At 30.8% G+C, this 14407-nt stretch overlaps 1 protein-coding gene across 3 annotated transcripts in view; it reads left to right on the plus strand.

Annotated features, from left to right (window-relative positions):
• LOC117178026 (protein turtle homolog A) overlaps positions 1–14080 on the plus strand; it is a 37982-nt gene extending 23902 nt beyond the window's left edge. Inside the window, exons 4-7 of one of the 3 annotated variants that reach the window (XM_033369224.1) lie at positions 5309–5438; positions 5647–5787; positions 8486–8504; positions 12394–12541. In XM_033369224.1, the coding sequence (XP_033225115.1) occupies positions 5309–5438; positions 5647–5787; positions 8486–8504; positions 12394–12421 (318 nt within the window). In that variant the 3' untranslated portion in view covers positions 12422–12541. Of the gene's footprint in view, positions 1–5308; positions 5439–5646; positions 5788–8485; positions 8505–12393 lie in introns of all 3 variants that reach the window. The other 2 variants (XM_033369223.1, XM_033369225.1) reach the window with 2 other exon arrangements.
• Positions 14081–14407: the final 327 nt, after the last annotated feature.

Here is a 14407-nt window from a genome sequence, read left to right on the forward strand (position 1 = left end):
TAATAATAATAATAGATTTAATGCTTTCATGATAATTCATTTTGATAAAAAGAGATATTTGGGGTAAGAATCGTGTACAAAACTACGAATTTTGCCACTTCTATCTCTTTTAGTTGAAAATTCAACTATTTCTTGCAAAATTGATGTATTTTGTTAAAAAACCAACTTTTCAGTAGAAAATTAATATTCTTGCTTGAAAATTCGCCTTTTTTAATTAAAAATTCATCTTTTAGGTTGAAAAACCAGCTGTTTGATTTAAAACTCAACTTTTTTGGTTGAAAATCTGTTTTTCATTTTGTTTAAATATTTAGTATCATAATTTTGGTTGAGAGTTAATATTTTTGTTAAAAATTCGTTTATTTTTGGTTACATTTTATTTTTCAAAATTATAACATTTGGATAAGAATTCATCTTTCTAGGCTGAACATTTAATTATTCTGTTGGAAATTAAACTATTTTCTGAAAAAGTAATCTTTTCCTTGCCGAAAAATTAACTGTTATGTGGAAAATTCGTCCTTTTGGGCGGGGAATTCATATTATAAATAAATAAATAAATAAATAGATTTCTCATTCAATTTTAAATTGTTTTCTTCGTATGTAAAATAGTATGTGTTACAAATTCTACAAGATTAAAATTCTGTTTTTATTAGTAATGGTCTGGGTCTTGTTCATTTAATAATATATAACAAAGATTTTCAAAATTTTATTGAAGATCAACACATATACCGACAATGTAAATAGTATCTTAATAATTAATTTCAATTTCATATCTAAATTTATAATTAGTACTCAGCATAAGACCAAAATATTATCAGGAGTTTTTTATACAAATATCTTGATGATTTTTCTTTTTCTCCCTCTTCTGACTACACTCATTTTTGGAAACACACCTCTCTCGTTTTAAGTCTCTTTACGTAACTCTATCATAAAAGTTGACTTTTTTGAAGTTTTTATATAAAGCGCTCCTAATTTGGAGTTGCTAGGGACAGGCATAATGGAAAAGATCATAAAGAAGGGTGATTAGGATGGACCATTTTTAAGTATTTATGTAAAAGGAAATAATATCAACCATAGAAAGTAGAAGTAATGTAGAGATTGAAGGATGTAGGGAAACTTATTAGTAGATGTAGAAAAATGAGAAAATATATGGAAAAAATACTCTAGACGCTAAAGATTTAGGATAGAAGATTGACAATAAAAGAATGGGTGGTTGGAAGAATGGGAGAAGGGAAAATGTAAAAAGGAAGAAAGGAAGTCAGAGGAAGACTTGAAAGATGAGAAACGAAATGATAAGGAACTAATTCATTGGTATCACCTTTAAATATTCTATTATTTCAGAAGTCCAAAGTAGAATCTCTCAAAGTGAGTCAAACAAATTATTTCCTTGTGCATTCGACCGATAGTTATATAAATTCCAATGAAGAGATGAATGAAAAGGTAGTGGAAAGAGATAAGGGAGAATGGTTTGAGGCTCTTTAGTGGAGTGTCGGTCTGAGGAAGTTCAAAGGAAATCATAAAGGAGGTGTGAATATGAAAAAGGTTCCCGGAAGAATGAAGAAAAGATTTGATAGCGTCCTTGTATGAGAATGCAGATAAAATTGTAGTGAACAACTATATATTTGAAATATTGAGAAAAAGGTGCAGAGAAGAAGAAAACTTTACCATGAACTTAGGAAGACGGACATCCGCAAAGATAAAAGTACAGTGGACAGTTGAGGGATTTCAAAATAAATAACGAGCAGAATAGTGCGAGAACTTTCCGGAAACGCTGAGAGGGGTGGTAAATAAAGAATCTCCATATTTTGGAAAGGAGGAAAAGAAAAATTCATTAAATAAATATTTCCGCAGGTATTTCAGGATAAAAATTAAACATGAAAACGAGGGCGATTTTTCACGAAAATAGGGTAATAATGGAGGAATTAAATTCTTTTAAATTAATTTAATGCAAATACTATATTGAATGCAATATAAAATACTTAAAATTTCTAAGATTTGAAGTCGAAATACGTATTGAATTTTTAACAAACAAGATTAATTTTCTTACCAAACAGACGAATTTTCAACATAACACATCAATTTTCTACCAAATAGTTGAATAGTGCACTTTCCAGATCAAAAAATAATTTTGTAAAAAACAAATTTTGAACAAAAAGTTCAATTTTACACAAGAGGTCTATTTCAAAAAAAATGAAGTTGTAACAAAGCGGTTGAACTTTCAACCCGGAAATATGATTTTTTCTTTAAACAGCTATTTTCCCACCAAAAAGATGGATAATCATAAAACAAGCTTAATTTTTAACTGAATAGTTTAATTTCCTACAAAATTATTAAATCTTCAACCAAACCAGATTAATTTAAAGTCAAACAGATGCATTTTTGATCAAAAAGATTAATTTTTGATTTAATAAAATGAAATTTTAACAAAACATGAATTTTCGACTAATAAAGAACAATTAAAAAAATTTTGAATCAATTTTGAACCAAAAATAGAACAGTTACATCGTTAGTGAAAAAATAAATTATCAACGAAAAAAATCTTTTTAACAAAGTAGTTATATTTTCAAGAAAATAGATGGATTATCAACTAAAATGACCACTCTTTAAAAAATGAATTTTCAAAAAAAAATGTTCAGCCCAAAAGATGATTTTTAACTCGGAAGATTAATTTTCGAAAAATTAAATTTTCAACAAAGCAGGTGACTAAAAAAATATGAATTTTTTAACAATCTTGTTCAAATTTCAACCCAGCAGTTAATTTTTAAATAAGTAGCTTAATTTTCAACCAAAAAGATTTCTGTTTCGGCAAGAAAATTAATGTTTTACCAAAAATAACGAATTTTCCACGAAATACATGAATTTTCAACAATATGGTTGAATTTTAAACCCAGAAGGAAGAAATTATCTACAAAAAAGTTGAATTTTTAACCCAAACATATGATTTTTTAAACAAAAATAATACTTTTTTAAGAAAATGTTAAATTTTTAGAAAAGTAGATTTTTCTAACCAAATAGTTGAATTTACACAGCAAATATGAGTTCTTAACAAAAAAATTGTATTTTCAACCGAATAGTTTAATTTTGTACAAAATTGTTGAATTCTCAACCAAACGAGATTAATTTAGAGCTAGACAGTTGCATTTTTAACCAAAAAGAATGAGTTTTCAGCCAAGAAGTTTAATTTTCGTCAAAAATAACGTATGTTTAACAAAACGCATGAATTTTAAACTAATAAAGATCCATTAAAAAGTTTTTTAATTAATTTCGAACCAAAAATAAAGTAGTTATATCGTTAATAAAAAAATAAATTATCAACGAAAATGTTTAGCCCGAAAGATGATTTTTATCCCAGAGGATTAATCTTCCAAAAACTAAAATAAATTTTTAACCAAGGAGGTTACTTTAAAAAAATATGAATTTTTAATAAACTCGTTCAAATTTCAACCAAACAGTTAATTTTTAACTGAGTAGTTAAATTTTCAACAAAAAAGATTAGTGTTTCAGCAAGAAGATTAATTTTTTACAAAAAATAACGAATTTTCCACGAAATACATGAGTTTTCAACAATATGGTTGAATTTTAAACCCAGAAGGAAGAAATATCTACAAAAAGGTTGAATTTTTATCCAAAACATGATTTTTTAACAAAAAATAATTATTTTTTAAGAAAATGTTAAATTTTCAGAAAATAGATTTTTTTCTAACCAAATAATTTAATTTACACAAAAATATGAGTTTTTAACAAAAGAAAAAGTTAATTTTCAACCGAATAGTTTAATTTTGTACTAAATTGTTGAATTCCCAGGCAAACGAGATTAATTTAGAGCTAAACAGTTGCATTTTTAACCAAAAAGGGTGAGTTTTCAGGCAAGAAGATTCATTTTCGACCAAAAAGAAAAAACGAATGTTTAACAAAATACATGAATTTTCAAATAGAAAAAATAAATTTTTAATAAAATTCATTAACTTTCAACCAAAAATGTAATAGTTATATTTTTAGTTAAAAATAAGTTCTGAAGCAAAAATAAAACAAATTTTCAACAAAATACATGAATTTTTAACTCGAAGAGGTCAATTTTCAATCAAATATATTAATTTCCAATCAAAAATGGAATAGTTGCATCTCTATAGTTTAAAATAATAAATTTTGAACCAAAAAGAAAACAAATTTTCGACAAAATAGTTAAATTTCGAATCAAGAGTTCACCACAAAAGATTATTTTAACAAGGAAAATTAATTTGATAAAAATGTAATAGTTAAATTTTCAACCAAGGAGATGAAAACGAAAACGAGTTAATGGGATATCAATTCAGGGGATGTAAAGCATTGAAAACGATTTCAAGAAGTTTCCAAAGATTTCATAGGAAGAAAATGTTGCTCGGTATATGGAAGATTTTTCAAAATAATTTAAAAGTTTTTAACTATAATTATAAATCTTTAAAAATAAGAATAATTTGTGTACAAAGTAATTCAACTTGTCAAATAATCGACTTTTCAACTGAAAAGGTGAATTTTTAGCGAATCAGTTAACATTGACATGTAAACGAAACGATTGCATTTTTAACCTAAAAGGATAAAGTTTTAACCATGAAGATTAAATTTGTACCAAGAAAGAACAATTTTCAACCAAAAAGTTAAATAGATTACTAAGAAATATATGTTTCTAACAAAATAGTTAAATTCTTAACTGATAAAGATACATTTTTAGCCGAAAATGGAATACTTTAATTATCAGCTTGAAAACGATTATTTTCAATCAAATATGAAACGATTTTTTATAAAAAAAAGTTAAATTTTCAACCAAAGTGATGGACCTTCAACTAAGAAAATGAATTTTTAATAAAGTAGTTGAATTTCCAATAAAAAGGATCACTTTTTAACAATGTAGTTCCATTTTGCACTAAATAATTACATTTTCAGCCAAATAATAGCATTTTTAAGCAATAGAGATGAATTACGAACCAAAGTTATAATAGTAGCCTTTTAAATAAAACCATCAACCTTAACCCGAAAATATAGTTGGATCTTCTTTTTGGATTAAAACTCTGAATGTTATCTGAATGTTATAAGTTCGTAACGTTATTTCCACTTGTAACTCCCCCCATTGTTACCAACCTTGGTTCTCACCCCCCCCCCCCATAAAAGATAACTTAGTTTATGTAAAGTACCGCCAGGCCATTTTTTCTATTAGGACAACACCAATCAATTTTATATAATTCTCTTTTGTTTTCTTTTAAAAATTGTTTTTCTTTCTCTTATGATTTTATTCTCTTGAACGAAAACCTAATTATTGTTGTATTGTATTTTTCAGAGGCAGATAGATGTCTATCATCTGGAACCGAATACAACCTATTCGTTTCGGGTCTGGGCAACCAATCAACTCGGTCCAGGCGAGATTGTCGAGGTGGATGGACACACACATCACAGTGATGAAGAACTGGGTATGATTATTTCATTAAATAATTTTCAGAACTCTCAGCAAACTAGAATTTACGATCTAAGGAATTGTGATTGCATAGAAATAGAATGATGAAACCTCTGTAGAAATTTAAATGATATAGATTAATGAAACTGTATAAATGTACATATATATATATAAACATTGACGTAACCGATTATGTAATTCTGCAAGCGATACTGATTTTTCAGAGCTGGCAAGACACCTTTTACAAGGAGCAGAAAATTTCGATACTCGCGTATGGGTAGCAGCGGTAGGGATTGTTATGGGAACTTTAATGATTCTTGGTTTAGGAACCTGTTTCCTACTCTATCGCGAGTGCAGGGCATCTTGTAAGCATATTCTTGTAATTTTAGAATTAAGCTTATGCTTCTACTCTGTCTCCTTTAATCGCTTTGTTTCTGCTACTAGCTAAAGTCATAATATATTCTCCCTCTAATGTTATGCGAGTCTTTCGTGTACTCTCCTATCAAAAATTCTGACTTCATTGGGTAAGGTTATTTCTCTCATTAGTTTCATTACAAGGCCTGAGATTGTTAAAAAATAAGTGGTAAGGCCCTGAGGTATTGCTATTAAGACGTGAAGTAAGTGTTTCAAATATCCTGTTCCCTTTCTTTCTCCTTCACTAACCAAACTAACCATCCCTTATCTTACTTCTACCTCCTCTACTCCTCTCCCCAATTCACCCTCTCTCACTTTCTTTACTTACACTTACTTCATCTACATCCCCTCCACTTCCTTAATACCCCTCCTATCTCTTTCCCAACCCTGGTCATCCTCACTTCCTTACTACACCTCCATCTATTGTCCCTCTCCTCACTTGCCATACTCCACTTCACTTCTTATACATTCCTCCTCTGCTCACCCTCACTTCTGTGCTATCCCTCCCCTCAATTTCCTCCGTTTACTCATCCTAACTCCCTCTCCTGCCCCTTTCCTGACTCCCATGCCCGTTCTTCCTCCACACTACAACTGATTTCTCTCACCATCCTTCTCTTCTTCCGCTCTCCTCACTTCCCCTCCCGGGCAAAAAATACGATGGACGTATTAATTATTATACTTATATTATTAATAGTGATATGAATTTTCAACAAAAATCTGAGAAACACATAAAGTAACACACAATTGCAAACTGCCCTTACGAACAAATATTATAGGAAAATGAGTATAGGACTATAATGATTTTTCTATGAGGGAGCTTCCATAAAGGATGCCACAGTTGGGGGGGGGGGGTAGCCGTATTGTGACAGTGTGTGATAGAGACGCAATGTGAAAATGTGACGCAATGTGACAATGAGGGGAGGGGGTCGAAAAACCGTCAAAAAACTGTTGCATCCTTTATGGAAACTCCCTATTGAATTTCCTATAATTTTTTCCAAGATTATAGGAAATTCGTAATATAAAATAAATACATAAAAAACGGCCATAGGATAATTAAAATTGACATAAAAATACAATAATATTTGAAGAAATTAATATAAAAAATAGACAAACAACAAATGAATGATTTATTTTGGACCACTCATAAGGCATTGTGTGCAAAAATTAAGCAAAGGCTTAGGGGGAATTATGTCTTTCTTGGCTAAAAAACGATTGATTAAAAATTTATCTATTTTTTTTAACATTCTTTTTTTTTGGGTTTGAAAATTCTTCTTTTTTTTAGAAATATCATCTTTTTTGGTTAAAAATGCTACCGGTTAGTTAAAAATTAATCTGTTTCGATTGTAGATTAAATTTTGTGTTGACAATTCATTTCTTTAGTTGAAAATTCAAATATTTGGTTAAAATTGATTTCTTTTTATGGTTGAAAATTACATTTTTCTAATGAAAATCTAACTATTATAATTTTTGTTTGATAATTTATCATTTTTTGTAGAAAGTTCATGTATTTAATTAGAAATTGTTATTTTTTGGTAGAACATTTATCCTTTTAGTTGAAAATATAACTAATTTGTTAAACATTTATTTATTTTCTTGAAAATTCATCTTTTTATGTAAAAAAATCATTCTTTCGGTAAAATATATTATCTTGTTGAAAATTTATTTATTTGATTAAAAATTCGTCTTTAGTGTCAAAAAATCTTTTTGTAACTTATAAATATGCACAGTTTAAATTGAAAATTAATCTTTTTTATTTTCTTGTTGAAAATGCAACCTTTTACAAATTAGTAAAAACCGACATCATAAAAAACAATTTTTAAAAACTTTTGTTAATTTCTTTTTTTTTTTAACTTCTAAACTTTTTTGATAAAAATAATGCTTTTTATAAGACATGACTGATAATACCATTTCATTTCTTAAATTCATAGAAAACCTTTTTTTAACCTGATTGTTGGCAGGATCTCAAGTTAAGAAATAAATCATTTGTTGTAGTTTTTCTATTTTTTGCATCACTTCTTTCCATATTTTATCATTATTTACTTCTATAGTAAGTTTCTTGCAATGATTTTTCTAGAATCGCGAAATAATGAAAAGAAATTCATTATAGGAAAATAATTATAAGTCTATACTGAATTTCCTATAATTTTTATTCTTGCAAATTCTGGAAAAGCTTTTAATCTCAAAAAGTTTACGAAAAGAAAAGTAATTCATACGTCTAAATAATAAGTGGGGTGGTCGGATCTTCATGGCCACTATACAATCTCAGGCCTTTTCATTACACGAAATTAAATTTTAGCATTGAATCATATGCTTTATTTAATCATGATTTGTATTTTATATTTTACATTTAGATTTTAATCAAATTATCATGTTTCATCTGGGAATCAGTAGCAGAGACAACCATCACTAGACACCAGTTATCTATGGCCTTGATCTCTAGCTTCATCGACAGTATTAACATTTACATTAACATTTAACTCCTACATTTTTTAATCGATATACTTATTACTTAACGCTATCCTAATGCAGCTCTGTTCTTTACCAATCTTTCGAGCTACGAGCAATAATTAGAGACTTACTTAAATAGTTGTCTAACTCATTTCTAATATATTTTTTTTAATATTCTAACTTCTGCATTCTACACATAAGGCACTCGAATATACTCAAGGTATTTTTATTATATGATTAACTATTTTTATAACCACCAAACCTGTTGCTGATTAGAGAATTTAATTACTAAAATGGGGTGTTAGTTTTGTATATTTCATATGGTTAATGTTGATTAATTATTTTTTGATACACATGGATCAATCCATTTCCTAAATATACTTGTTGAAACTTTAGTGTTGGTTGAGGGAAGTTTATGGTTGGCATGGTTTTTTAAAGCTTTCAACATTTAGTGTTGCAGTATTTTGAATTTGGGGATCCGATTTTTTCAACTCCATATTTCCCTAACTGCTGATGAATTTGATCTATTTTTGCAGATCTAGCGTATTTCTAGTATAAAATGTAATTAAAACCAAACAAAATTTAAAAAGGGGTTCCAAAAAATACAAAATAAACTTTTGTTGTAATTCTTTGTTCGAAAGCATATTAAAAAAAAAAGTATAAATATTTTGATTACTTACAATTCTTTGCGCCGATTAAAATAAAATGCATGGACACTAACTTTCGGCGCGAAATAAAAAGACAATTCAAAATAATTTTTAGAACGCAATGCTTAACAGATTTCAGATTTTTTAGGAGTGGCGCTTTAAAATTTATTTTTAACTTGATTGCTTTTTTAATTCGACCTACTCTACTGGTCATTGCGCGTGGATTGTGAGAATATTTATATTTAAAAAATTATCAAAAATATGCTTACAACCGAAAAATTAAAATAAAATTAAAAAGGCCTATAAATTATACGCTACGCCGACAAAAAAATGTAAAATTCGGTCAGTGGTTTAGGAGTTAGGGAAATAAAAAAAATTAGATATCAAAATTCAACATTCTGTAGCTCTATTAGATTCTCAAAACTGGGAGATTACAAAATTAGTATGTATTTCTACTATTTTAATTCATACACTACACATTTAACAGAATTTTCCTAATATTGGCTTGCGCCCGTTTTACATTTTAAATTTTTTATTATTTTTCAAATATTTACTAAATTTTCTTGTATGTTTAAATTTTTCTACCTATCTCTTTAGATTTCTTCTGAGAAATGTTAGTCTTTCTGAATATATTGTTGTACAATTTTTTTTAATTTCAAACACTCTTAGATCATTTTATGTGGATATTTTTAATATTGTATTAATTCAAAATTCATTTCTGGATAAATTTTTCAAACGATTTAGAATAATTTCATTTTTTCAATTTTATTAGTATTTATGGATGCGTGAGTTTTTAAAATTATATGTCTATTTAATATTTTTTAAATTTTAGATTTGAAATATTTTCAAAAAAATATTTTATTTCATTCAGATAAAAAGTCCTTAATATTTCAAAAATAAAATTCAATTTATTTGCAAAGAATCCTGATACATAAAAATGGTAAACTGTAATCTCAGCAATATGTTATTCCATTCTAAATACATGTTGTTATTAATCTATTTATAATAAAAACTTTCTAATCTTAATATAGCTCCAAACTTATATTCTAAATATAGAGCATAGAACATAGAATATAGAACTTCCTTTCTTTACCTCAGGGTTATAAAATCAATAATGGTATAAACTCCAACTAACAGAAAGATAAAAAAAGAATTTTTAAATCTAATCAATACCTACATTAAGGGATTGGTGGTTTTAGATAATTCCTAGAAAGTGCACGTCTAGGGCAACTATATTTGACATTATGAAATTTAGAAGTAGAGCATTATGGCCTAGATAATGGCAATAAGTGCTACTAGAAAAACTTTGGCTACATAGTTTGTAGTTGAAGGGTAGCACATTAGTCTGTCAGATCTAGAATAATTTCTGATTGATTGTAAAATGTAAATCCAGAGCACGCAAATGCATTCCGTCTAGACAATCTCTAGATTTCAATTCTTGTTAAGCAAAGAAAGAAAAAATTAGCCAAAAGGGTTTTGTAGCCTATTAAGAGGTAAATAAGTCATTTAAATGTCCCCCACCCGTAATTCCCCTACCCCATAATACCCCTCCCTTCCCCTACCTATCACCCCTCAAATACTCCTCTCCACTACCTATCCCCTCCAATTCCCAATTCTCCCTTCCCCTACGATAAACGCCACTACTTTCCATCACTCCCCAATTCATTTTACCTTCCTTCCCCTTCTTCTCCCTCATCTTTTTCCTCTCCCATATATTACTGCTGCCCTCATATTCCTATCCGTCCAATTCCTCAGTTTACTTCCCCTGCTCTCCCTCCCTGCCATTCCACATCCCTTTTCTTTCATTGCCCTTCACTTACTTCCTCCAAACTCCTTCTCTCTTATTTCTCTTCCCCTCCGTTACACTTACCCTATTTCCTGCCGTTCCATCACATTCCTTTTCTGTTTTTCCACTCCCATAACTTCCCGTACACCGCTTTCTTTACTTCTGATACTTCTCCACCCCTCACTTCCCCACATTATTCATCTCCCACTTCTAAAGTTTCTTCCATTACTTCTTCTCTCTTCAATATTCCCTAATCTCTCATTTCCCTTTCCTTACATACCTTCCTTCGCTTTCTCTTTCTGCCGTCTCTCCATCATTTCCAACCTTTCCCCTACTTGTCTCTTCTCGATTTTCTCACCTATCCCTTCTCCTACTACCTATTCCACCTCTTATTTTCGTTCCCTCCACTAGCCTCATATCCCTTTTCCGTCCTTTTTTAATTCTTCTACTTTTTCGTAATACCCCCTACCTCTTATTTCTCTTGCCTCGTACTACCATAGCTTACTTCTCTGAACCCCCTCTTACATCCTTTTTACGTCCTGCAACTTCCCTCGCTCCCCCTCCCAGCTATAATTTCTCCATACAATGCTTCCCGTCCCACTCTTTCCCTAAAACCTCTCCCACTTCTAATTTCTCTTCCTCTCTACTACGCTACGTCACTTCCCCCATGGGCATTCCCTTACATTCCTTCTCCATCTTCCCTCTTTAATACTACCCAAACTCTCACTGATTTTTCCCTTTTCCTCCTTTCTCCTTCTGCCGCACCTCCATCAGCTCTTACCTTCCCCTACTAGTCTCTCGACTTTCTGTCCTATAATTACCCCTACTTCATGGCACACCTCTCATTTCCCGTCTTCTCCACTAGTCTCATCCCTCACTTCCCCTACTCTCCATCTTTTACTTGCCCTACTTCCCATCTCTCACTTCCTCTACTTCTTCCCACTCTACTTCCATACCCCTCATTTTCCTCTTTATTCCCTCCCACTCTTCATCTCTTTCAATTACTCACTCTCCTATACTTCCTCTCCTTCGTGTTCCCTACTTATTTCTCCTATGTTTTCCTTCTCATCATTTCCCATACTACCCCTCTCACCTCTCATTTCCCTTTCCACCTACTATCCAACTCACTCCCCGCCAATTTACCTTCTCAGTCATTTTCCTTTCCTTTCTTTTCATCCCTCCCACTACTTTTGCCTACTCTACTTTCCCTCTGTCAATTCGCTAAAGTCCTACTCCTCATTTTCCTATCCGCGATTCTTCTTTCTTCCGCACTCAATCGCTCCTTACTTTGCTCCCCTACACACCCATCCTTTTCTCCGCCTTCCCTCCCTTAGTTACCCTCCTTCGCTTTCCCGCAGTTTACATATCCTCACTTCTACTCCCCCTCCAGGTAAAAAAGTATGAGCAACGTATGGAAATACGATCGAAACTAATTAGGATTTCTACACGGGGCTACGAAACCCTAAAAATTACAAATAGAAGTTCATAAATTAGTTTTAAATAATTAAAATAAGTTCTGTTTAAAGTGCTCGTATTGGGAAATAATTAGATGAAATTCTAGTTGATCAAGAAAACCTGACAGTGGTGAGTGATGAGAGGAAGGGAGAGAAAGAGTAGAAGCTAGTAAGGCTCATGGCCTAGACTAATGAAAATTAATCGCCGTTCCGCAATTGCAGCGCAGCTGGAGGAACAGGAAGTGATTGAACTGGTGCCGAACATCATCCTGAACCCAGGATTTTTCGACGAGAGGACAGATCGCATCCCTCAGGATGAAAACTTCAACAATCAAACAACAACTCGACTGAACAATAACACCGTCGTGCAGCCCCGGCAACTTTAGCGACCAAAAACTCTTAGCTTTTACTCAAACCCTCCCTTCTAAGCAGTCTGGATTAAAAGATCGTTGAACGAATGAAAATCCAGCAGCGAAAAAAAACTCGAGAGGCCCATGAAAACTTCTCGAGAAATTTGCTTCGCGAAACGAACTTTATCACAGAACGCAACGTGTTCAAACCCAAGACTCCTAGGATTCTTGTGGTGGTTTACCATTTTTGAGAGACAAATTTATTACAGAAAGTTCAGTCGTTTGTCATTCAAACCCTTTGTCGTTGCTCAATGACCGAGCTTTGCCTGAGAAACTTCCGTGAAACAAGAAACAAGAAGTTGTTAGTAAGACTGTATCTTTGATCTCGAATTTTTTCGAATTCTCGGGATCTAGTGATCTTGAAATCTTGCGATTTCGACTCACCATGACACTAATCGTATCTGCTTTTCCGCACGAGGTCCGCATTTATTTCCCAGTTGTCGGATCAGTTGACGTTGTGCGGAAAAAGATACATTTTTTATAGAATAAAGTTGAAGTGGCTCTTGAATTTCAATAGAGATCGATAAGCACTCAAGTCGCGATTACTGCCGTTTTTTTGGTGTGCACAAGGTGTTATACATGTTCAATCGACTAGAGCTGAGATCGTTTTCTGAAAATTCGTGATGCTCTTGAAAGATGGCTGAAACATCAAAATCATCAAAATCATCAAAATGGTGCATTCAATCCTCTCGGTGATTTTTCCTCTTGTACGATTTTTCTCTTGAAGAAAGAGGAACCACCTTAAAAGTTTCATTCCACTTTAATTTACTGACTCTGTTTCCTCCATACTCATTACTCATTTTTGCATAGACAGTCGTCTTGATGTTAAAATCAAAGTTCATCAAAATCAAGCTAGCGAATGCACAACTCCACTAAGAATAAACGGGAATAATTTAGGATATTTATCTGGTAAGGTCTTGCACAAATTGACAAGCTCCGCAGAATGCCACATTCAAGAATTAAAAACTTTCAGTATATTTTTACTTTTAATAGAGTTCTAAAGTTAAAATTATGTATACCCTCAATATTATTTATATGAGGGATAATATATCAGGAAATGAACACAAATATTTTTCCTAGAGACTTTTATAATAATTTTTCAATTAAAAGTCTCGTTTTAAGAGGAAATATAAAACTTCATTTGCAAAATTTAGTTCCTAAGTTTCCAATTAAGTCCATGCTTATTGAAACTTTATAGTTAGTCATTTCCAAACTGTTGAAAACTATTTCATATTGAAATAGATTAATATTAATTATTGGATTGATATTTTTATTATTGCAGACTTATTCAAGTGGAAATAATTATCGTAACTAATATACGAAACAAATCTTGGAATTTAAATTTCGCGCCAGAATTACCTGGGAATTATGACGTCACTTTTTAGCAACGAAACACGGTATTCTTTCGGGAATTTTGAAAAAATGTCATTGGGGAATTTAAAATAATTCGCGATACATCCAGATCTGGATTTTAAAATTCAAAACATTATAAACTAAATTTTATGTTGGGTCCTAAATAGAAAAATAAGATTTATTAAGCATTTAAAATGTTTAAGAAATGATAAAAAATGTCAAAGTGAGAAAAATTTTTAACTTTGCCATTGTGAAAAGAATTACTCAACATTTTCTTATCATTTCGTGGTGCTAGCAGATCTGGGGTTTTAAATTCCAAACTTGATAAACTTAATCTTATAAACTAAATTTTATCGTCCCCTAAGTTAAAAAGGAATAATAATTAGGAGCATCTGGAATAAAAAAAATACTGCAAGATTTTAATTTGGAAGTGCCTAAATTTGACAAACAAATTTAAACTAACACAAATTTTG

The sequence above is a fragment of the Belonocnema kinseyi genome, chromosome 8, assembly GCF_010883055.1.
Source record: "Belonocnema kinseyi isolate 2016_QV_RU_SX_M_011 chromosome 8, B_treatae_v1, whole genome shotgun sequence".
Classification (NCBI taxonomy): Eukaryota; Metazoa; Arthropoda; class Insecta; order Hymenoptera; family Cynipidae; genus Belonocnema; species Belonocnema kinseyi.